The sequence below is a fragment of the Crinia signifera genome, chromosome 6 (genome assembly GCF_055691185.1).
Source record: "Crinia signifera chromosome 6, ASM5569118v1, whole genome shotgun sequence".
NCBI lineage: Eukaryota > Metazoa > Chordata > Amphibia > Anura > Myobatrachidae > Crinia > Crinia signifera.
Genome location: NC_139222.1, coordinates 109,144,652 through 109,171,396, shown reverse-complemented (window position 1 = coordinate 109,171,396; position 26,745 = coordinate 109,144,652). Strand labels below are relative to the sequence as shown.

At 40.2% G+C, this 26,745-nt stretch overlaps 1 protein-coding gene across 2 annotated transcripts in view; it reads right to left on the bottom strand.

Moving 5' to 3' along the window:
• Positions 1 to 25,837, bottom strand: part of GATA5 (GATA binding protein 5) — a 36,297-nt gene extending 10,460 nt beyond the window's left edge. The window contains exons 1-3 of one of the 2 annotated variants that reach the window (XM_083146797.1): positions 25,663 to 25,837; positions 22,382 to 23,001; positions 7,168 to 7,337 (exon numbers count right to left, since the gene is read on the bottom strand). In XM_083146797.1, coding sequence (XP_083002923.1) covers positions 7,168 to 7,337; positions 22,382 to 22,904 — 693 coding nt within the window. In that variant the 5' untranslated portion in view covers positions 22,905 to 23,001; positions 25,663 to 25,837. Of the gene's footprint in view, positions 1 to 7,167; positions 7,338 to 22,381; positions 23,002 to 23,857; positions 23,999 to 25,662 lie in introns of those variants that run through there. The other variant, XM_083146796.1, reaches the window with a different exon arrangement.
• Between the last annotated feature and the right edge of the window lie 908 nt (positions 25,838 to 26,745).

The window sequence follows — 26,745 nt, the reverse complement described above, 5'->3', positions numbered from 1 at the left end:
TTTTTACCAAAGCTTGGTTTATACAATACACATTTGTAACAAATAGCTCATTCTCATCCATGTGAATTGGTGGACACTTCTATATACCTGTTCTGACACATCTATTTATTTTGTTTACTTGGAACTGCACATGAATTGAAGGTGCAATGTCCTTTTAATATGTTCATGAGATTCTATCTCTTTGATTATACCTTGAATCAGCCTGGTGGACTATTTATATGATACATCTTTCTGATACACCACAATTGTTCCTATTCCGTACCAATCCAGAGAGTAATCCCTGATGAAGTCTTTTGAGCTGCCGAAATGCGCATGGTAAAGAAACTGTAGAATCCACTTTGAGTATTCACAGTCGAAAGGTTATACTCCTGCATTGTTACAAATGGTGTACTGTATAATCCATGCTCTGTGAATTTTTCTTTGTAATTAATTTTCTAAATGGGTTGATTATATGTATGGCACACAAAGCATGATTTTATTGGTTATTGTTATATAATAAAAAAAGATTATTGGATAATTAGGGAGAATAATATTGAAAGATAACACTTAGGATTAGCCAATTAAGAGTTTCAGCAAGACAGGACTAATATCTGGTAACAACCTATGGACTGCTATTGAATTGTTCATTTTGGCAACTAATACTATTATCATTTAATTGCAAAAAAGTAGGAATGGTCAGTAAACCTGCTGTAACTTAATAAGGATTTTATTGAGGAAATGTTAAAAGTTCATATTTAATCTTATTTTCTAGTACTTTTCTACATGTCAAGGGTAAACAGACAAAGCCATATGTGCCTAGGTCTCTAGGGAGGTAAGAATAGAGGAGGGAAAGGGTGCTCTAAAGTGGCCAAAAGAGTACAAGTAGAAAATTGCAAATAATGATAACTGCCAGAATAGCACACTGCTTGTGATTGGATTATACAGTATACGTTAATTCTATTTTTACATATTTTATTTTTTATTCAGTGACATCAAAGATAATGTGGAAGTATGTAACACATGTAGTAACATTAGGGGCAGAGAGCTTCTTTCTCATCTGTATAAATGTGTGTTATGTAAAGAGGGGGTGATTCAGGTGGGTTTGCAAAAGCAAACTCCTTCTTTAATGGACAAAACCATGTGCACTGCAGGTGGGGCTGATGTAACATGTGCAGAGAGAGTTAGATTTGGGTGAGGTGTGTTCAAACTGAAGTCTAGGTACTTAGGTAGTAGCCGGGCGCCCAATTTAGATACGTACGCTTGCGGAAGGAAATCGCATCGCATGTCCCGTTTAAGGGCCAAGCGATCAGTGCGATGCAATCCCACTACTTTCTATGCATATAGTACAGATGTATGCATATAAAGTACCGTAACTATGCTTTGTAAATAAAGTTAAGCTAAGTAAATAGCGTAGTCAGTCTGATGTTGCGTAAGTGCTCCCGGTCCCTCACTCTGAGGTAAAAAAGTGTCAGTGATGGATGCTACCCAGTGTTGCAGTGACTAGTGTCCACAGCAGCATGGCAGCAGGTGAGCAGATGTCATTATTCAGCCTGTCGACATAAGAGGAGGAGGCGTTGTTGTTTTTACAACAAAAAAATGTGCTGCCGGTTACGCAGACTGAAACCACCCCACTATCCACGCCACCCCGAAGCAAGGGGACACTGATTACTTTACATGTTTTTACACGGATTACTTTACATGTTTTCCGCGTCCCCTCGCGGGCCTTGCTATGCTCGCCATGGGGGCGCCCAACTACTACATAACTACAGAAATCTAAATATATTTACTCTGCAAAGAAACAAAATACCTCACCCGAATGTAACTCTCTCTCAGAATTGTGGGCAATTGCTTACCGTCCCTGCCTGTCTTCCCATTAAAAACTGTGTCAGCTATAGTTTCACCTTTGTTTGAGGGTATATTTACTAGAAGGCATGTTTGTTGTTTTGTGTATGGTTGTTTATTTGGCTGTGCATAACCTTTAATCTCACAACACAAGTGGACAACATTATTATGCTATATTTAGCACATGCCATAATTCTTCAATTACTCATGTGCTTTTCCTTCTCTTACTTAAATCCTCTCATGATGCCACCAAACCCTGCGGTTTTCTGCCATGCCATTCACCCTGTACTTTAACTGTAAGTCACTATGTTGATGGTACTCTTTACTTAGAAGGGCGCCCATCTCGGCCATCTCGGGCATTGAATGCACTAAAAAATCAGGTGAGATGCGACAGACGAGATTTCCGAGATTTCCCATAGGGAACAATGTTAAATGTCTCAATTGACCCGATTTTCCTGTTCAATGCCTCAATTGACCCAATTTTTCCATAGGAAACAATGTTAAATGGGCCACAGCGGCCAAATAGGCACCCTGAAGTGAATAATGGCCACGCGAATTGTTAACGCCACCCCACGATCAACGTGAACCCGAAGCGTGGCGAGCGCAGCGAGCGCAGCGAGCCCGCGAGGGGCGGCGGTACGCGTCCTACGACCTTTTCATACCCCCACTATCCACGTCGGCGTGGAGTTGAGAATAGAAAGTGTGGCGAGCGCAGCGAGCCACCGAGCCCGAAGCGTGGCGAGCGCAGCGAGCCCCGCGAGGGGACGCGGATACCTTCACAGGTATCCGCGTCCCCTCGCGGGCTTCACAGCTGTCCGCGTACTCTCGCGGGGCTCGCTGCGCTCACCACGCTTCGGGCTCGGTGGCTCGCTGCGCTCGCCACACTTTCTATTCTCAACTCCACGCCGACGTGGATAGTGGGGGTATGAAAAGGTCGTAGGACGCGTACCGCCGCCCCTCGCGGGCTCGCTGCACTCGCCACGCATCGGGTTGACGTTGATCGTGGGGTGGCGTTAACAATTCGGGTGGCCATTGTACACTTCAGGGTGCCTATTTGGCCTCTGTGGCCCATTTAACATTGTTTCCTATGGAAAAATCGGGTCAATTGAGGCATTGAACAGGAAAATTGGGTCAATTGAGACATTTAACATTGTTCCCTATGGGAAATCTCGGGCATCTCGTCGGTTGATCACACCCGATTTTTTAGTGCATTCAATGCCCGAGATGCCCGAGATTTTTTACTAACGATGCCCACGATCAAAATCGTGGGCGCCCTTCTAAGTAAAGAGTACCATGTTGATTATTCATTTATGTACTCTGTAATTGGGTGCTGCAGATCCCTTGTGGCGCCATATAAATAAAGGATAATAATAATAGCTGTCCACTGGTGCCATTGCAAAGTCCTCAGAAACTGGGCTTCTATGGCTATACAGACTAGCCACTGCAGTAGCGACACTGATACCATGTTACTCTATGTACATAGTCCAAGGTGAAGGCAGATACATGCCTCAAATGCATAATCGCTATGTTATAAAAACATTGGCATTGAGTGCAAACATGAATTAGGCTCTTTGTCTATAAAACTGCAGCTACAATAGAGTTAACAACAACCCTCTTTAACTGTTTACGGCCGTACTGCCGTGCACATATTTATCTTATGATGGATTCTCCAGAAGCTGATATTAATGTCAGTAATGCTCTGGAGAGGATATGACTAACTCCTTTCAGATAGCGCTGTATGCTCTAGAGCGGGGCCTCTAACAAGCTCTTTAGCCTCAGAAATCAATCTATATGGAGATCTCATATCTAGCACCTCACAGAGAATCTGAGTGCTTGGTGTTAATCTAAAGCAACTGGAGTTTAAAAGAAATATTGCAGAACCTTTCTCCATCTGGTCTTTAAAGGCAAAAGCTGCTCTCTTAACATTAAAACCAGCATGACCAGAAACCGAACACTCTAGACGTTAAGTTACCGACAAAATATAACCATTTTTAAGAAATGAATCTCAAGATCCCTGAAGATTGCTGGAGAATTATACAGATTTGTATTGGATAGTAAAGTCCGCTAAGCAGGGATCTTGCCTTATCTTAAAGTATGTTCCTGTACTGTAACCAATGTTCTATATGTTTATCTTATCTTATCATAGTGCGGTGATCAGTACTATAATGACAATTTATATATTAAAGTATGTTCCTGTACTGTAACCAATGTTCTATATGTTTATCTTATCGGTACTTGTTTCCTAGCACGGCCACAATCTTATGGATCGTGTACCTTTAAGTTAAGGTACACGATCCACACGATGGACCCGATTTCCTTTGAAATCAGGTCCATTTTGCCGGCAAAGGTACAATATCGGGGGCATCGCGTCGGTCGGGACCATTAACATTGGTCCCGACGCGACCGACGCGATGCCCCCGATTTCCCCATAGGCTTCAATGTTAAAATATTTTTTAACATTGAAATCGTGAGGATCGCGTCGGTCTTGTGCCATTATAATGGCACAAGATGAGATGGACTTGATTAAGTCCATCTCACCTTTAAAAAAATGTGAAAAATGTGAAATGGGCCAATATGACCCATTTCACATTATAGATGTCCCAGTCGTCACCCCACGATAGACGCCAACCCGAAGCGTGGCGAGCGCAGCGAGCCCCGCGAGGGGCGGCGGTGCGCGTCCTCCGACCTTTTCATTCCCCTACTATCCACTAGGGCGTGGAGTGAGAATAGAATAGTGTGGCGAGCGCAGCGAGCCACCGAGCCCGAAGCGTGGCGAGCGCAGCGAGCCCCGCGAGGGGACGCGGATACCTTCACAGGTAAACGCGTCCCTTCGCGGGCTTCACAGGTATCCGTGTCCCCTCGCGGGGCTTGCTGCGCTCGCCACGCTTCGGGCTCGGTGGCTCGCTGCGCTCGCCACACTATTCTATTCTCACTCCACGCCCTAGTGGATAGTAGGGGAATGAAAAGGTCGGAGGACGCGCACCGCCGCCCCTCGCGGGCTCGCTGCGCTCGCCACGCTTCGGGTTGGCGTCTATCGTGGGGTGGGGTTTACGTCCTTAAATTTGGGGGTCTAGGGAAAATTTAACATTGAATCCAAAGTAAAATCAGGTCCCAGGGACCCGATTTACATTTCATTCAATGAAAAAATCGGGTCCAAAATCGGGTCGGTCGCGTCGATCGCATCGCATGCGACCAAATCGCATGCGATGCGATCGACTCGGTGTGGCCGTGCTAGGAAACAAGTACCATCTTATCTTATCATAGTGCGGTGATCAGTACTATAATGACAATTTATATATATATATACCGTTGGGTACACCTGGACTTATATATATATATATATATAAATATATATACTCATATATATATACAGTACTATTTTTCTGGAAAAATAGGTCCAGGAACTCTGGGAGTGGGTCAAGGAAATAAAAAAAATAAAAAATAGAGAGAGAAAGAGAGAGAAAGAGACATATATATTGTATTTAGAAGCAAATGCACTCACAGGGCACTTTAATAAAAAAAAAACTTATCTTATGGGAAGTACATTTTGGCCAAGAACAGGTTCAGGAACCCAGTTCCTGATGATGTCATATTTAATAAGAGGTTCAGGAACTGAGTTCCTGCTGAAAAAAGCACTGTATATATATATATATATATATATATATATATATATATATATATATATATATATATATATATATATAATATAACAACATGTAAATAGACCATGGTGGGCAGCTTGGTTGTTCTAACTGGTGAGATGCTTCTTTGTGTGTAAAACCAAAATGTTTGTTTTACCTGATAAAAATCCAATTACGGATGATCAGATTATTAAGCGCATGTTGTTAAATCCAATTTAGCAATACCTGCATGTTTGTGAAATCATTAGCTGAGCAAACAGCATGGGGTCCTGTGATCGCGTCAGTCAGACAGCTGATGAATGACTATATATGCGCAATCTATGCTAATTTGCCACACAGACAAGATTTTGCTGATCGGAGCCAACCAATGGAATTACCTATATGTGGCCAGTAATGAAGCTCTATATACAAGTGCTTGCACCCCCAACAGAAGACACTCACACACTCTACTGCTCATATCAGGATTAGAGAAAACTATTAATAGCAATAGTTCATCTTATTGCAGCCAAGGCTATGGGGATTCTAGTCACAAGTGTAAGGAAGCCAAGGTTGAAGGTTTTGTTGGAATCCCAATGCAACTATTAACTTCTCTATAAATACAAGAATATCTCATTCTCACTATTTCCACTTGGATACTAAAGTATGAAAAAAAACACCTTTTTTGAAGAAGAAAAAACATGAAAAACTCCTGTTAAACTTTTTTATGTCAACCTAATGCTTATGTCAACATAATGATCATGTCAACCTATTTCATGTGTAGACCTAGTGACTGTCGACCTAATGCTTCTAGACCTGATGACCACGTCCAGACCTGTTAGCAAGACTGCAATTTTTGCAGGTGGACAAAACCATGCTGCACTGCAGGAGCAGAGAGAGTTAGATTTGTGTGAGTTCATTTATTTCTGGGCAGGGTAAATACTGGCTGCTTTATTTTTACACTGCAATTTAGATTTCAGTTTGAACACACCTTAGCTAAATCTAACTCACTCTGAACATGTTACATCTGCCCCACCTGCTGTGCAGCATGGTTTTGTCCATCTGCAAAAATTGTAGCCTTGCTAAAAGGTCTGAGCCGAGCCCTGTGTCTGTATGATAGAACCTGTGTCTGTATGATAGAACCTGTGTCTGTATGATCAGCGGCGTAGCTAGAATTTATGCGCCCCCCCCCGCCGATATCGGCAGCGCCGCCCCCCCTACCCCTCCCACCCACCTTCCCAAGTTAAGTTAAAACCCCCCTTACCCCTCCGCGTGCCGCCGCCGCATTCAGGGTCCCACAGCTGGCTCCGTCTCCTCCTGCAGTTCTATAATGACCATCAGAAAATGGCTGCCCCCTAACAGCAGACAGTTTTTAAGGATGCTAGAGGAGGCCCGCTCCTCCTCTAGCATCCCAAAAAACTGTCTGCTGTTAGGGGGCAGCCATTTTCTGATAGTTATTTTTCATTAGAAGTACTGCAGCAAGATCTGCGCTGCGGCCGGGAGTCGGGACCCTGAATGCAACGGGAGGGGTTGTTAAACATAGTTGTAACTATAGCCCTGCAGATCGGCGCCCACAGCCCCTCAGCGCGTCCCCGCCACCGCGGGGGCTGCGGGGCTATAGTTACGCCACTGTGTATGATAGAACCTGTGTCTGTATGATAAAACCTGTATCTGTATGATTGAACCAGTGTCTGTATGATGTATGTAAAAATGGAAGAAGGCATCTTACCAGTCTTTTCTGTGGTTTGATGAGTGGCCTGTTCATTCCATTCATTTTATGGTACAGTCCACAGGCATTACACAGGTAGTGTCCAGTGCCATCTCGTCTCCACAGTGGGGTGGACATCGCCCCACAGTTGACACATTCTCTCCCCTCCCCATGGAATTCTTCAAGATATTCTGCAGAGAAGCCGTTACAATGACTGTTAGAAGTTGGTATGTCCACTCTAGGACCTTATCAAACCTTTCATATTGTCAGTACTATACAGGTCTGCCGAGGAAATTTCAATCTAGAATAAAATGAAATATATATAATGAAAAGTATTAACCCTTTGATTATATGATTATGTTATCCCTTTGAGTGCCAACGTTGCTGTGACAGGTCCTCAAAATCTTCACTAAAAAATACCACAGCAACCATTCTTTTTTGGGTGCAACATTTGACTGGGCTTCAATTAATTCAATGAATTAACCTGGCTGTATTTGTATTTATTTATACTAAAAGAACAGTCGCTGTGAGCAACGCTGCCATTTTTAGCAGATATATTGAGGATCGCTGAAAGCAACGTTAGCACTCCAAAGGTTTAACATAATCATATTGAATACAGTACTAAAAATTGACAATGATCACAGTGAAAATTTATAATTTCTTTTAAATGATATACCTATGAAAAGTTTTTTAACTGTGCCTGTTGTAAATAATAGGATCCCCACTATTGGTTTTAAGATTTGCATGCAGATAATACACTTATGAGCTGTCTGTGACATACAGGGTGAGATTTAATAGAGATTCAGAAAGTGAGAGATTTGGTGAGAAATCTCCAGTTTTTTTTAAAGCGGCAATCATTTACACTGCAAAACCAGTTTGATTTTGCAGTGTAAATGATTGCCGCTTTAAAAAAACTGGAGATTTCTTACCAAATCTCTCACCCTATTAAATCTCACCCACAATGTTATATTTACATCAGTCAAAGGAGCGAACATTCATCAGAATGCTTGGATATGGATTATAAATATGAAGCTTTTTGAGTACCATGCCTCACAGCTTCCTGTTTTATTTACAGAATTCAAAGTATTGTTAAGGTGGCCATACACACGCAGATTTATCTTCAGATCTGGCTGGTTGGAACAAAAACATGGTTATGGATGAGAGCAAATGACAGTTGACCATTTGCTTGGAAATGCTGAAAAACTGACAAACTGTCACTCATCCATAACCATGTTTTTGTTCCAACCAGCCAGACCTGAAGATAAATCTTACTAGTGTATGGGCACTTTTACATTGTGTAACAAAATGAAGTGCACAATTTAAGTGCACAATTACAACTGGCAATATAGCTTTAGTCTAAAGTGTCCAAACATGTTAACCCTTTGAGTGCCAACATCTCTGTGAGAGATGTTCAAAATGTCCGCTGCAAATGCCAGCGTCGCTTACATTTGTTATAGAAATTCAAATAATAAATGTGTAAAAATAGAATAGATTTCCTATATGAGGTGAACATTAAAGGACGTCATGATGGGGAAAAAAATGTGTGCTTGGCAATTTTCCCACTTATTTTGACAAATTCACTTGGCACTCAAAGGGTTAAGATCAAATTTTAAGCCAAAATAAAAGCTTTGGGCAAATGATTCTTAAAATACAAACATGAAGCTTATTTGGCCAGTTGCTCAAATAACTTCCCCTCATCTTGCCAGGGTATATATGTATTTATATATTATTGAAAAACACACACACACACACACACACACACACACACACACACACACATACATACATACATACATATATATATATTTATTTGTTTACCGTGAGGGAAAAATTTTGCAATAATTATTCACCATGTACTTAAAAAGTAAGGATGTTAAACGTAGAGAATACCAAACTTTGTAAATCACTATATATACAATGTATAGTCAATTATTTAGCTTTCTGCCAAAATATGAGAATATGATTAATACATCATGGAATCCCACAAACTGCCCTTTTAAATGGGACGGCCCTGTACGCCAGCCAGTGACCGCGAACAGCATTTTTGCTGTGGTTTTAAAAGTGATAAATAACTGTACTGTGACACAAAAAGTCATTTTAAAGTTTGATTCAGAATATCATTATGGGACTATGGTGACAAGAAAGACTCAGGGACCAGAGTCATGTCCAGTCCTCCCCAATACTGCCCCAGGGAACATAACACAATTTGCTGCTGGAAAATGAATGTTATTTGTTACAGCTTGACTGCAGAATACTGTTCAGGATTAAATGCTGGTGATGGATCATTATATGACTGGTGAATACAACTGGAAGCCCAGGACCTGCTTGAAATGAGCAGCCAACAAGTGACATAATTGTAATGTGTCACCAGGTACCAGTTTAATAAATGTTTTCTTTCTGATCTGACCTTCTCCCCTACACCGGCATTTATATTCTCTGTCACATTTCAGTTGCACTCCAGCTAATGTTAAACGCTGTAATCAGTATTTGGTTGAGCCTTCTGTGACCTGACTTTAATGTATAGATCTACAATATTTTCTCTGTGTAACATAAAAACGATCAGTGCTGCCAAGCTCTCTGCACATTAACAGGTATTAATTGGTGCGAGTGATGCATAGCTCCCAGTCCCTACCAGTGCAGTGGAGGGTTTGTAGAGGGGTTGGGGTGCTGGTTTGTGACATGCAGTCATTTAACCCTTTGCAGCTTTCTCTGGAAACCTCAGTCAAATTAACCCTTTGACGGCAAGGCTTGCCTTTCCCCAGAGGTCTTCCCGGAGCCGGACATTAAATGATTAGTTCAGTGTTATTGTAAGATGATAAAAGGAGGAGGGGGCTTGGAAACTTTCCTGAACTCAATCACATAGTTTTCCATGCTGACTGCTGGCGACAGGCAGGCTGGGGCTGATGGAGAGCTCATGGCTCACAGCTCAGGGATCGGACACATTCTGGGGAGCTCGTACAATGCAGATCTATCACACGGGGCTGACAAATGACAGACCCTGGGAGGGGTGCAGGGGGCAGATTCCCCAGTCACTCTGAAAAATACTCCGAGCAGTCTGAGGAAGAGCCGGGGAGACTGAGATAAACGAGTGTGTGAGAAAGACACTGTGTACACACACACACACACACACACGCACACACACACACTCAAACACACACACACGTGACTGTTCAAATGAATAGTATAGAGAACACATGTACACACCAGTATGATGTACACACATGATTGTATGAGATGCCATTGTGTGCACATAGATATTAAACAAATGGACATATTGATGAACACACACAATAGACTATTGATATATACATACAATAGGTTTCAAATAATTTATATACGTGTTTATAGATGTGTATGCATATATATTATATATATATATATATATATATATATATATATATATACATGCATACGCAAATATATAGGTAGGTAGGTAGATAGATAGATAGATAGATAGATAGATGGATAGATAGTTAGATGTGTGTGTGTGTGTGTGTGTGTGTATGTATATATATATATATATATATATATATATATACACTGCGTGTGTATATATATATATATATATATATATAATTGATTGATTGATAGAAATAGAGAGAGAGAGAGAGAGAGAGAGAGAGAGAGAGAGAGAGAGAGAGAGAGAGATGATATAGCCTTATCACACTCATATCACATTATCAGTCAGTGATTTCTTTGTCACCAAACTGACAGCAGACACCTGGCTGTAACCACCCAGAGCCGTCACACTGTCATGATCCCTCACTACAGGAGAATCTGATAGGTAAAAATGGAATCTGTCACCTTCCTATCCCACGTGGGGCAGAGGTGGTCAGACTTTGTTCATGACTCAGTAATTAATTGAGGGTCATTTATAACTAATTTAGCCGGCAAAATGTGCATATGTATCAATCTATGGCTAGCTCTGCAGCTAGAGTGACACATTTTTAAACACACACGTTTTTAAGGCCTTCTTTTGAGTCCTTATTTATTTTTATATTAATAACTTTTATTTAGTTGTTTATTAAATTGTGGACAAGTAAAATATTGGGAGCTCTAGATAAACCTGTCCTGTCCCCTCTGTTTGAATCCCCACCTCTGGCCAATCCCATGTCAGGGGAATCTAACCTATGGCTCGGTAGCCAAATAATTGACGCTATATAATATATACGCACAAGACCTGCTCTGCAAAATACATGTACTTTCAGAAGCTAAGCCCTTATTAATAATGCTGCACTAGTTTCATTCTATACAAGACTAGTGCCCTTATTTCTATATTTAATATCATTAATTCTTCATTGGTATAAAGAATAAATTATCAATAAATAAAATAAATGAGTAAATAAGCTAATTTGCAGACAGCAAATGGCTAATGAACCACTGATCTATCTGATAGGCTAGTGCTTATTACGTACTCTTAATTAATAATACTCCAGGGTATGGACATATGAGAGGAAAGAGGGCAAAGGCCAGAAGGACAGACATGTGAAACAGTTATTTTACAATGATTTCAGATTCCATTTACAGTAGAATGAACAGTGATAAACATTAGAATTACAGTATATCAGGCGGCTCTACAGCGTCTCGTGCCTCAGTGTGCTAACAGTGGGCTGAATAAGGGGATAGATAGATAGATAGATAGATAGATAGATAGATAGATAGATAGATAGATAGATAGATAGATAGATAGATGATTTATAGATCGATGGATAGATAGATCTATAGATCGATGGATAGATAGATGTTTTATATATTATTTCTTATATTATTTCTTAGCACAAATTCCTGCTGAATTTAAGTTATAATAAAAGCTTCTTCTTATATAGTGCCCGATAATGCTGATTATATCAATCCCGGTGATTACATCAGGCCTGTCCCTTGGCTTGTGTAACCTTATTATTACTCCACACAGTGATCGCTTTGACATCACTAATATTTAGGGTCAATTACTCCCTTGGAGTGATCATTCGCTGATAACTAAACTTGTAGTCATTCCCTTATCTTCACCTGTCAAATCGGGAAAAGTTTTCAGCTACAAAACAAGAGCCAGGCGGCCAAGTGACTTGTTATCCAGAGGTCTCTGCTACCCCTCATTTCCTCCTTGGTCTCCTCAAATCCTCATTACCCATGCTGGCATGAGTGGGCATAATAGACAGGTGAAGCCTACGGCTCTCCTGCTATTGTGGAACTACGACACCCAGTATTCCCACAAACAGGCCAACCGTGCACTGCTTAAAGGTTATCAGAGAGTGGTAGAACATGCATAGACTTATAGTTCTGCGATAAGCGATTGGCAGGGTATACTGGGTGTTGTAGTTCCCCAAAATTACCTTACAGAGGTTGGCACAAGGTCTGGGACAGTAGCAAAAACACAAGTCTATAGATTATTTTATTACAGCAGAAACCAAGAGGTGCAGACCTAGCAAAGAGCATCATGGGTACAGCAAGGTTAGGGTAGCCCCTATTACTGTCACTTTGTTGCACAGTAACAACGTATTTCTGTCCCTGACACACACATAAATGATCTCTCTTATGAGTATCATGGAAGAAAGACTTTCTGTACTGCAGGTTACATATATGTAGATCTAAAAACATTATAGTCTGACTTTTATTAAAATACGTGTTTACTAAAAGGTTTCCTATGACAGTATATTTCCCTTGTTCAGACTTAATACTATTTTCAATAAATAAAGGAGAGTTATAGGTTAGTACCCTATATGCAATGTCCTTTTATTATTAATATTATGTCGTAGTATAAGTGTGTTTTATATTATTATCATCATCATCAGGATAAATATTAAGTCATTTATATTTAATTAACGTTATTAATGTATTGTAATTGATATACAATAAACGTTTCATAAAACCATGAAACTGCATAAACATATACCTATATACCTATACCATCAGCACGGACATATATTCTTATTTTATGTAAACTAGTACTTTATTCCAACAAAGACAAAGATCTGTTTTGCTTCCTTTCAGAATCGCTATTATTTTCTGTAATAAAAATCACTTCATATATTCTAAATACAAATATGAATCACACAGCTATTACACAGTACTTAGATAATTAAGCGGATCACTGAATAAACATATAAATAAAACATATAAATAAAGGAGTAGAGCAAATCACTACTATTGGTAATAAAAAATAAATCTAAATTAAATAACTGGCACCTGCATATTTAATACGGACATCACTGCAGGTCAGAGGTATGGTCCAGAGCAAATGGAACCCACATTTTGTGACTCCAATACCATATAAAATAATATTTATAACTCGGAGATTTGTTCTTAAATTACTACTAATTGTAAAATGTTTAAATTGTAAGCTCAGTCATATATATTATATGCACATAACTAGTATGTGAATGCGACTTCCGGTGCGGCATGTGAGGAGGAAGCAGCGTCTCCTCGCAGCTCCGTTGCCTCACCAGCTCCAGCAAGAATAACCCTGTCTACCAGGCATAGAAACAGATCCCGCTCGCCAAGGGGATCAGAAACAGAGATGGACCGATCACCAGAGCCGAACACTGCAGTAACACAGCCTCAGGCTCCCATGCCACAACGGATGGAAAAAAGACGTGTAGAACAGAACATGGCGGCTCCGTCAGACAACGCCCAGGGGACTCCAGTATCTAAGAAGCCCATCAAGGATTCTTCTATCACCTCCGAAGGTACTATAGATACTGTGGGCACACTAGGGGCACCGTCATTAAATCAGAGAGAGTTCATGGCGCTGATACAAGCGTCCATGGCCCCATTATTACAGCAGGCTGTGAAAGATATTTCAGAGCAGATTGGCCATATTACAGTGAGGCTGACAGATGCAGAGGCCCAAATCAGCTCTAACATGGACGATATTCAAACGGTACAGAGAGCTGTGAAATCCTTGGTTAAGGATAACAAGCAACTCACAGTAAGACTAGAAAATATGGAAAACAGGATGAGACGCAATAATTTAAGAATAGTGGGCATTCCAGAGTCCGTTAAAGATGCGCAACTGGAGCATTTCTTTCGTACATCTATCCTCAAGGCTTTACAGCTGGAGTCGATTGCGGGTGATTTGGTGGTGGAGAGGATCCATAGGCTGGGGTCTCAGTCTCCTCAAACGCCCAATAAGCCGAGAGTGGTCATTTTAAAAATCCTAAATTATTTGCACAAACAGGCTGTGTGGTCAGCATCTAGGAAGATGACGCCACTTAAGTGTGATGGCCAGGTTCTAAGGATCTTTCAGGATTTTTCAAGTGAAGTGGCGAAAGCAAGGAAAGCATTTACTCCTCTTTGCACGGCAATGATACAAGCAGAATGTCGTTTTTTCATGTTGTTCCCAGCAAAACTTAGAATTCTAACTGATTCTGGGCCACATGATTTCACAGACGTGGGAGAAGCAAAGGCTTTTTTGTTAAGCAATCGTTTGATCAAAAGGCCAGAGGACATAGTCGATGCACCTGGGAAAAAACCAGGATGAGATATGGACGTAAGGAGAAAAGAAAAAAAAAAATTGAAGAAAAAGGGGAAGATAGGGAAGATACGGAAGAAAAAGAATAAAATAAAAATAAAAATAAAAGAAGGGAAAAAGGAAGAAGGATAATATCTTCCTCGTCAACTGTTATTATTGATGGAAAGATTCATTGATTTGTAAGATGATGCGTACAGACACTTGTCCGATTTGTATGATACTGCTTAGACGCAATTTGTCCACAATTCGTTCTTTATTTGTTCACTGTTTTATGTAAAGCAATGAAAAATGGAGTAAACAGATTTAAGGGGGAGGAGGGAGGAGGGGAGGGGAGGAAAGAAAGGAAAAAAAGAGGGGTAAATTTTTTTAAAGGGGCCGTGCAGGTCTGAAGAAGGAGAGACTGAGTATTAAGGCTGTTTAAGACATTTGAAGCTCTTCTTGCATACTTTATGATTAGAGAGACTTGGAGGACAGACCAATATGATCCTTTTTTTTTTTTTTCTCCTTTTCTTCCTTCTTGGTGTCTACAGGTAGCTACTCACAAGTTAAACTCGGACATTTAACTATTAATCATAGGAGGATTGTAATTTAGTTGATGTCTTGATAGACGGGATTCAGTTTTAGTTATAGTTTAGTCAAATAAGGAGCAGGTGAGCGACGTAGTTGAGTCGCATTAACCAAAGGAGAGAGGAGAAAGAGCTAGTTACATCTAAGTGGCTCCGGAGGTCGTGGATATAGGGTTAGTTACTTATGTCGCTGCAATTGTAAATAGTTTATATATGTTTGTGTTTGCTGTAGTGTCGTACATGTATGTCAGTCTAAATGTCTTGTTTGTCTCCCTAATGTTTCTTCCCATCTCCTCCGTCCATAGGAAGGTTACCTACGACAATGTTATAGTGCTAGGATGCCAATAAGCATAGGTTCGTTAAATGTCAGGGGTGTCCATACTCCAGCGAAAAGGCGGAAGCTATTGACTTACCTTAATAAACAGGGAATGGATATAGTTTGTTTACAAGAATCGCACTTAATGCCTGAGGAAGTCAAGAAACTTCAAATGTTAAACTGGGTGGTTCTTGGATCTGCACATTATAATTCAAAGTCTAGGGGAGTAATAACACTTGCCAAACGTTCATTGGGGATACAAGCTGAGATGATTTCAGCGGATAAAAATGGTAGATACTCACTAGTTAAAATAGAAATTGAGGGGAGGAAGTTTCACATCTGCAATGTTTACGCCCCGACGCAATACAAAAAGCAATTTTTTATTGAATTACTAGCTATTTTGCACACAATTGATCCCTCTACCCTCATTGTCTGTGGGGATTTTAATTTAATTTCTTCTCAGGAAATGGACAGGACCCCCCCTCCTAAAAATCCTAAAACGCTCCCAAAACTGGGTATCCCGCATTTTGTTAAATCTCTAAATCTGGTTGATGTCTGGCGGGCACTTCACCCGACTGAAAAAGAATTTTCGTGCACTTCATTGACCCATGGCACATGGTCACGAATTGATTATATTTTTATTGCCGAACCCCTTTTTCCCAAAGTTAAGGCAACCAAAATTCATCCACCTGTGTTGTCCGACCACGGCCTGGTCACAATAATGATAGAGTTAGCTGGCCCAGACCCCAAGGGACAGATGTGGAGGTTTCCCTCACATCTGGCGCAGACGAAGGGATTGGAGGATACGGTTCGGAACGCATGGCATGGGTTCTTACAGGAAAATATGAGTGAAGATAGTCGAGAAATAGACCCAGTTAATCTATGGCAGGCAGCTAAAGCTGTACTTAGAGGAGAGGTGATAGCGTATACAGCAAAGGTTAAGAAAAATCAAAAGTCCAAATATTTAGAACTCCAGAAAGAATTAACCGATGCGTTTGTTGAGTTCAAACGAATGCCAAATATAGGTACTAGGGCGAAATATCTAATAGTAAAAACTCAATTTGAGGAATACCTTAAAATACAGGGGGACAAATACCTTTTTAATATACACTCTAAATTTTATAGGTTTGGCAATAAAGTGGGCTCAATGCTCACAAATCTTTTACGGGGCTCTAGACAGAGAACAGTTGTCCACCCCCTGAAGAAGGCTAATGGGTTAATGTCAGAATCTAATGAAGAAATAGTTGCAACTCTAAAAGATTTCTATGAGGAATTGTATGCCACTGCGCAGAACTCACAAATTGGCATGACCTCAGACCCCAATAATGATACTCCGGTCTCCCATCCTGAAGGGGATTTAGTGTGGGACTCTCTACCATACCCCAAGATAAATGAAGAAGCGATTAAGGTCCTGAGAGAACCGATAAGTACACAGGAGGTAACCAAAGTAATCAAACAACTTAAGTTGGCAAAAGCCCCAGGCCCTGATGGCTATTCTAATGAGTTCTATAAAATGCTGGATTCGGAAATAGTTCCAACTTTAACAGATGTTTTTAATAAATTAAAAGAGGGGAGTAAACTCCCTTTATATTTCTCGGATGCTATCATCAAAGTGTTACCGAAGGCAGGCAGAGATCTAAAATTACCGGGATCGTATCGACCAATCTCTCTGCTAAATGCAGATTATAAAATCTATTCAAAAATTTTAGCAGAGAGATTGAAAACGATAATCCCGAGTATAATACATAAAGACCAGACCGGATTTATTACAGGCCGCCATTCAACCACGAATGTACGTAGGGTACTGGCAGCCATACAGCAATCTCATAATAAAAAAGGGGTACAGGAGGGAACTCAAATGGTGCTTACAGTTGATGCCGAAAAAGCTTTTGATTTGGTTTTATGGCCCCATTTATTTAAAACCTTAGATTTATTTGGCTTTCCCCCAGAATTTATAGCTACTATCAGGGCGATATATACTGCTCCTAGGTCGGCTGTGTCATGTAATGGGCTGCTATCTCAGTTCTTTCAACTAGGGAGGGGGACAAGGCAGGGTTGCCCTCTGTCCCCCCTCCTATTTGCGATAGCAATAGAGCCTATAGCAATAGCAATTCGGATATCTAAACACATACATGGAATTAAAATCCACAAAGAAGAATTGAAAATTGCGCTATTCGCTGATGACACTTTGATATTTATTTCTGACCCGGAGCAGTCTATTCCAGCCTTACTACGACTCATGGGTTCATTTGGGGCGACCTCTGGATACAAAATTAATTTGTCCAAATCCGAGTTAATGGTGTTGGGAGAAAAGAATCCATTAACCCCTCGAAAATTCCAGAGTCCCTTTATGGTTACTGACTCTCATTTTAAATATTTAGGAATCCAGATTAGCTCAGACCTAACCAAATTATATAAATTGAATTTCACAAACACTATAAATTCCATAGAATTAAAACTGACGTCCTGGAGAGACCTTCCTATCTCACTACTGGGCAGATTAGCAATAATTAAATCAATTGTTTTCCCCAAGATTTTCTATGTCATGCAACTGATCCCTCTGAAATTGAAAAGAATAGACCTAATGCGGATCGAAGCCCTGTTTTCAAAATTCATTTGGCAGGGAAAACGCCCGAGAATAGCTAGAGCAAAACTGCAGGCTACGAGAGAAGAGGGGGGGTTCGGGCTCCCGGATATGAAGGCATATTCCATGGCAATTTTTTTTTTCGATATATATCGGACTGGATTCTAAACAAGGGCACTTATACTGACCCTGATCTTGACCAAGCTGTTTGCCATCCGTTCTCTCCGGGCGCTCTGATCCAATCGAAGGGAAAAGTTGTCCCAAAAGAAATCAAAACTCATATTCTGTTTAGTGACACCTATGCCATGTGGTTAGCTATGAACAAGAGATGTCTGAGGAACCCCTTTGTGTCTCAGTTTGTGCCGTTGTGGGGGAACCCATCCTTTCCTCCTTCAATGAACATCCCGTTATATACGGAATGGAAAGACAAGGGATTAGACATGGCCTGCCGTGTATTTGACCCAGGTGGATGTCTCTACTCTTTCTCGGTTCTGTCAAATAACTTTAATCTCCCAAAATCACATTTCTTCGTTTACTTGCAGGTGCGCCATTTCATCTCCTCTTTGAATATCTCTAGTTTACTACTGAAGGGGGCAATCCCCATATCACAGGTGTCCTCTATAGACCTGCTTTTACACTACCTTTTGTTTAAAAATTATAAGATTAGACTTTTATATGCATTACTTATGAAAGGTCAATTCTCGAATAACCCTCAATGGCAGCTCCTAATGCAAAAATGGGCCAATGACATACCAGAAATTAACCAATTAGAAGATATTATCGGAATGCAGCCACAATCACTGAAGGTGCTAAATGCAGTATATCTGCAAGAGGTCTACATGCGTACTGTACATAGGGCATACATAACTCCGCATAGACGCAGCTTTATGGTTCAAGAAGAGACTGGGGCTTGCATGAAGTGTAGATTCTCTGTGGCCAACTTCGCACATTGTATGTGGTCATGCTGTAAAGTTCGTCGATATTGGTGGAAGGTAATAAATTTTTTGTATGACATATTTAATGTAAAGTTTACCTTTGATCCTTTGGCCCTGATGGGTCTATCTTTTAAAAATTGGGGTACGGGAAATCTTAATCAGAATGATATAGCTCTTCTTATTACAATCTTGGCGGTTGCAAAGAAATGTATTTTTATGTTTTGGACTAAAAAAGCAGCTCCACGACTCGAGACCCTTAAAAAAAAACTCACACAGATTTTATATTTTGAAAGGAAATATGCTAAATTAGATCTTGTGCATGGAGTGAGAAAGTTTGTAGCAAAATGGTCTCCATTTATGGACACCTTAGACAGTGAAGCTAAGGCCCATATTCTCTCCATTTTTGAAACTACAATTGAATCAGAATGATAATTTAAAGGTATTCCTCTCTGTTATCCTCTGTTATCCTCTGTATAAGACAACTATGTGTATCTTCCTCGCTTTGAATTTGCAATTTGCAATACAGAATCAAAGGAGGTTTGACATATCTCTGAATAAGTGTTTTTTGGTGGTTCTGGCATTCGAATTTTAAAGGCTATTTTTAGAGCTATGGTGACTGTCTAGTGATGAAAGATTCGTATAGTACAGTTTATTAATGAATGTATATACATAATATATTTTTGTTCTTTGACGCTAGATGTCACATTCTAACCTTACATAATTTTTACTAACAGTAACATTCTCTACCTTCCCCCCCCCCTACCTTCCTTGGTGTTTTCTTATGTATTGTCATGTTTTGTCTAGTCTTGGTCTTCTATTGTTCCATGTAATTTATGTTTACTTGATATAGGATTATTAAGGGGCAGGTGTAATGGCGAAGCAAAAATGTGTCTCTATTAAGGCATCGCTGGTAATAATTATTAATCAGGGTGTTTAAGGTCAGAGAGCAACTCAGATAATATCTTCCTCGTCAACTGTTATTATTGATGTAAAGATTCATTGATATGTAAGATGTTGCATACAGACACTTGTCCGAATTGTATGATATTGCATGGACGCAATTTGTCCACAATTCGTTCTTTATTTGTTCACTGTTTTATGTCAAGCAATGAAAATTGGAATAAACAGATTTAAAAAAAAAAAAAAAAAACTAGTATGTGAATGCATGTACACACATATATACAGACACACACACACACAATATTTGCACGGATACACATTACACACAAACATATATTTACAAAAAAACACACATACACACACACACACACACACACACATACATATATAACTGATATAGTGCACAATATTTTATTATTTATATACTCCCACGTTTTTAAGACATCAATTAATCAACTGAACATTCTCCTCTTTGGATCCTTTATTATTAGGTATTTAAGGATTCTCAAAGGAAAAAAACACTTGTAGAGTGAAAAGCACAAGTAGGATGTGGATTTATGTTTATTTTAATATAGCAAAGTGTTTAATATATGTATGTGTGTGTGTGTGTGTGTGTGTGTGTGTATATGTATGTATGTATGTATGTATGTGTGTGTGTGTGTGTGTGTGTGTGTGTGTGTGTGTGTGTGTGTGTGTGTGTGTGTGAATATATGTATGTATGTATGCATATATATATATATATATATATATATATATATATATATATATATACACACATATATCATTTTTATTTCCATAAAAACCCATTAATTTAAAAGAAGGTGTGACTAAATATGCATCTCAATATCTGTATAGTTACTGAATGATTTTTAAATTGGAGGTTGACGAAGTTTTATTATAAATGAATCAGTTAATACCATTGCCCATGCAATCAGACCCGTCAGGACTAAACTGTCACTGTTGGTTACATTTAACAAGATATTTGTTCCAGTAAAGTTGCTGAAGTTGTCACCGCAGTATTCTTTCATGCCTTCCATTGTTGTTATTAGCAACTCTGGATCTGGCTAGCTAGATAACATCAAATTCTATTTATCATTCTAGATGAATCTATAGATTCTATGCTCATATGAGCACGGACCTCTCTACCCTTTATCTTCTAGATAATTAAGGCAACTGCACACCTGTAATAGGTCACTACAGTAGGGGCATTTAAATACAGTCTGTATTAGCTATGCTTAAGATTTTTATATATATTTTTTTTTATCCTCTTGGAAAAGCTAAGGACCCCTTAAAAGCATAATAATAATGATAATAATAATAATAATAATAATAATAATAATAATAATAACAATAATAATAGCCTCTTGCTAGCTCTCTATATTCTAATGGTTTTTATTATTATTATTATTATTATTATTATTATTATTATTATAGTTGTAGTTATAATTATCATTATTATTATTATTGTTATTACGATGGTGTCTCAAGGTACCTTATTATAACATTTATTAATATAGCACCTGTATACTTGATAGTGCTTTACAATTGAGTATAGTCATGAAACTAGCCTGGGTATTAACATCCAAGTAAAAGATGAACGGTTTTGCATTGCAAACTTCAATTCTTTAGTAAAATATCATTTGATACAGTTGCAGTTTTGTCCTATAGGAGCAATTGGAATAAAAAGTTGCCAATTTTACTTCTTGCTAATAAAGCTAAATCAATTTATCTGATATTTTAGACACACACACACACACACACACACACACAACATATACATACATACATACATACATACATACATACATACATACATACATACATACATACATACACACATTTATCTAAAGTTACAATATATATCGACATTGCGATTGCACAGCACACTTTAATATGCTGGCTCTATAGTAAATGTTAACAATAACATTTTAATAATAAGCATATTACATAGAAATATAATAATAATAATAATAATAATAATAATAATAATAATAATAATAATAATAATAAAAAACATAATCATCATAATAATACATAACTACAGCAAAATGTGAGCTGATCCTGTTTTATCTGTATCTCACAAACTTTCCATATGAATTTTTTATTATTATTATTATTATTATTATTATTATTATTATTATGATTCCTACTATGCTATTCTTTCTCAGTCAATATTGGACAGGTAATGACGGTGTACAGACAGCTATGTACATACAGTATGCTGCTGAGGAGGTTGTCAGAAGCCTGCAAGGTCACATTGTAGTTACAGGAATAAAGTTAAATACACACTGTATAATATAGAGCAAACCACTCCATCACCTTGGGCAACCTGCGGCTCCCCTGGTGCTCATCCACCACAAGCCACTTCTAGGAGACACTGATATATTATTATACAGCCACCAGCTGCCCAGGCTACAGAGCTTGGCACTGGTGGGTATGAGAGCTGGGCACAGCAGGGGTACTCACCCAGGCTGGATCTCCTCCCGTGCAGCGCTGACCTGCCCTGCAAGCTGTGCAGCATCGAGCTGTCAAAGTGTCCCGCTGCCCAGGACGGGGGCATCTCGCTGCCGACATAGGAGTAGGGGCTGGAGTAGGAGCCATTCACCGAGCGCACCAGCGCGTTTCCGTACTGTTCCCGGCCCCCCCCGCCCAGCATCAGGGGGCTCTGGTGATAGGCCCCATCTCTCCCGCTGTTGTTGCCCACCGGGGGGCTGTGAGAGTAGGAGAACCCGGACGGTGTGTGGGGGCTGCTGGCATTGAAGGCGTGACTGTCGCTGGCGGTCTGGGGCCAGCCCGGGTGGCTGCCCAGGTGGTGCCCCTGGTGGGCGCCCTCGCAGCTCTGCAGGTAGGGTAAGGTCGGCAGCATGGCCGGCACCCGGCTGGTGGGCACATAGACCGGGGGGCTGGCCGCCGGGTGTAGGAAGTTGGCAGAGTCATGGGCATAGGCGGACTGGCCGTGGCTGGAGGTGAGGGCCAGGCTCTGGTACATTTTCCTCCTCCGGCCGCAGTCCCCAGTCTCCGGTTCTAGTGATGCCGCTCCGGGCCCTGCACTGCCGCCGCACAGCTACTCCCCCCGGGGAGCGATCCTGCAAGTGAGGGAGAGACACAGGTTAGGGAGAGAAGTCAGCAGCCTGGGGGAGGGGGCTTCCTGGGGGTGTAGCATGGGGGATCCACACTGTACACCATTGCCATCAGCAGGGAGAGTAACATGGGGGTAATATATATATATATATATATATATATATATATATATATATATATATACTGTATATCATCAGCAGGTAGAGTAACATGGGGGTAATATATATACATTGTATATCATTAGCAGGGAGGGTAGCATGGGGGTATTGAATATACATTGTATACCATCAGCAGGGAGAGTACCATGGGGGTATTATATATACATTGTATACCATCAGCAGGTAGAGTACCATGGGGTATTATATATACACTGTATACCATCAGCAGGGAGAGCAGCATGGGGGTATTATAGACGCACACATACTTATGAGGAGGGAGAGTAGCATGGGTGGTATATACCCACTATATACACTATGTGCATATAACATAGAGGAGGACTGGGCACATGCAGGGCAGTAGAATAGAGCAGGTATATTACGCATAATACAGCTATGTATTAATAGTGAGCTGCGCGGGGAGTGAGCTGTGCATGCCTTGTGCCCGGGCCCCGCCGCAGCTATATGCCCTGCACGGAGGGATCACAGGCTCCTGATAACACGGGGAATAAATCCTGAGTGGAGCATCTAGCGCAAACATTTGGACAGTGATAACGCGGAGCATCGCTCATGCCACGCTATCAGGCAGCAGCGGTAAATCAGTGTCCTTGCAGATCTCCCGGCGCTGTCCCCGCACATACCTCCCCTGGTTTATCTGTCAGATAAGGACAGGCGGCGAGATAGGGCTGCAGGGAGAGATACTCACTCTGGCGGCTGTGTGTGCAGCAGGAGAGGAGAGCCGGCTGCCGGGCGCGGTGGGTGCAGGAGACGCGGCGGCCGGAGTCATACAGCGCTGGGCAAGGAGTGACGCCCGGATAGGGTGAGATCCGCCTCTCCCGTGAGCTGCTGCTCTGTGAGTGAGGGAGATCGGCTGCCGGCGACGGGGGGAGGATGAGGGGGGGGGGGGGGTAGTCACGTGACTGGTGCTACTTACTATCATTGCTGTCATTCCTACATGCGCTCACCGGGCAATAGTAATAGCGGCCCCATATACTCATTGCCCATGGGCACTGACATAAAATAACTGTCCAAATACTCTGGCATCCGGCTGAGGCCGGCCAGTGTATAGAATTATACTACATATATACATTATTACCTGTTATTTATGTATATACTTATATCCAGATGATTTACTCAGTACCAAGTAGTTTAGAGAATTAATGTTATTTGGTAACAATATTACAATATAGCTCTGGGTATGGTTATTATTTCATTAACGTAATTTTGGGCACAGACTTTAATTGGTTACACATTATTATTTACTGTTACTATAGGCATAGTGTTAAGTACCAATATACTGTAGTCATATGTGGGGATTTTATTGTAAAACTATATAGTTGTGAATAGCGATATAGTTATGGGTATAAATGGTATTTAGCAACAATATATATCTGGGTATGTCATCATTGAGATGGTAGTTTATTATTATTTATGTAATTAATGTATTTATTTATTAGTTAAATATTGTATCAGTTGGCTGGTTTGTTTTACCCGTCTTGGTATTCAAAATGTCAGTTTATACCAAATAAAATGGATTTTTATAGTCATTGGTTTATAATCCCAGTAACTGTTGTATATCAGTAGTTAAACGACAAAGAAATGAGAAATCGCATGTAAAGCGCTCTCACCGAATCGCCCGTATGCAGCTGCTCAGGTGTGCACTGTTACTACATGTTGTGAGACATTAGCCTGTGCACTGTTACTACATGTTGTGAGACATTAGCCTGTGCACTGTTACTACATGTTGTGTGACATTAGCCTGCGCATGTGGTGTGACATTAGCCTACTGTTACTAAATGTTGTTGACATAAGCTACATGTTGTGTGGCATTAGCCTGCGCATGTGGTGTGACATTAGCCTGTGCACTGTTACTACATGTTGTGTGACATTAGCCTGCGCATGTGGTGTGACATTAGCCTGTGCACTGTGTTACTACATGTTGTGTGACATTAGCCTGCGCATTGTTCCTATATGTGGTGTGACATAGTAATGCATGTATTGAATAAGGTGATCTAATATATTACTGTGTGTGCGACCTCAGTGAACTCAGACTGCTGCTGATCTCAGGGCTAAATCGACTTGTTAATATACAAGTATAATATGCTGTTCATCGGTCTTATTACCTATTTGTACAAGAAGGATCGAACTAAAAGGAATCATTTGCTATTCCCTGTAGAATATATGCACATGAAATACAGTAACATGATCACACTGTAAATTACACAGCAGTCAGGTACAATGTAACAACAGCATACTGTACAGGTAGGTACAGTGCAATGTACAACACCGCAGGCGGCTATAGAGTAACAGTACAATCATAATACACTGTATGTAAGGCTCAAACATACATACATACATACATACATACTATATATATATATATATATATATATATATATATATATATATATATATATATATATAATGTAACATCATACAGTGGGCTAGATACCGTGCGCACAGGCCACATACAGTGTAAGTACAGCATATCACCAGACCAGGGACACTTACCTGCTGTGTTCCCGATGTTTTCAGTCTGATCCGGACACTATTTGGATGCTGAGGAGGAGCCGCGGCTAGCTGCTTATTGGGGAGCCATATGGATCTATGTAGGTTCTTCTCAGTTCTAGCATCTCAGTGGACTTGAGGGAGATTTCCAGCAAACTACAAGTACCAGCATGTTACAAGACTGACATAAACGGGGGAGTCATGTCATGATTGTGTAGTTATATAAATATTGCATATGCCAAGGGCAAAATGTATACGAATGTCCTATGTACAAGCATATCTAATTAATAAATATTAAAAATGAATCACTAATCACACGCTTGGCTCCAGAATTGTGTAGAGATATTTATTTGTATACAGTTGCGTATAACAATAGGACAGACAGATAAGACAAAACTGGGTAATAGACAGTAATGGAGGTAGGAAGGCCCTGCTCGCAGGCTTACATTCTATGGAATAGTCACACAAATCCAATTCTAACATCGTTTAACGATTCCATACCACACATCACCTATAATAAGCCTATGACACTAGGCTTATTATAGGTGATGTGTGGGATGGAATCGTTAAACGATGTTAGAATTGGATTTGTGTGACTTCCATAGAATGAACAGATTTAAATATGTTCACACATGCTAATTAATTTATTATTAGGATCATCATAAAGTATATGTAGGGATAACATTCCATTTTCCTGCCATCGTATTACATTGTTATTATACTAAAGCGGGGATATTACACATTATTGCTTATTCCGTATAATGATAAATCCCGAACCACCGACATCTAATGTACATTCTGCACTGCAGTAACACTATTTCTCATACATTTTACGGAAGGAAGTTAGATCCTTGTAAATGTTTACATTTATGTTAGAATTCTACATGTAATCCATGCTTAGCCTATTATAAGAAACTATTGATTTATTATTTATAAAACGTTTGTATTACACAAAATATTACATATCATATATCACACTACGCAGCTTACATGACAACTCAGCACTGCACACAGTACATAACACCTGGGGTTTTTCTACATACAACTCAATGCCATGTATCTCATTGATTCATAGCATAAACAATG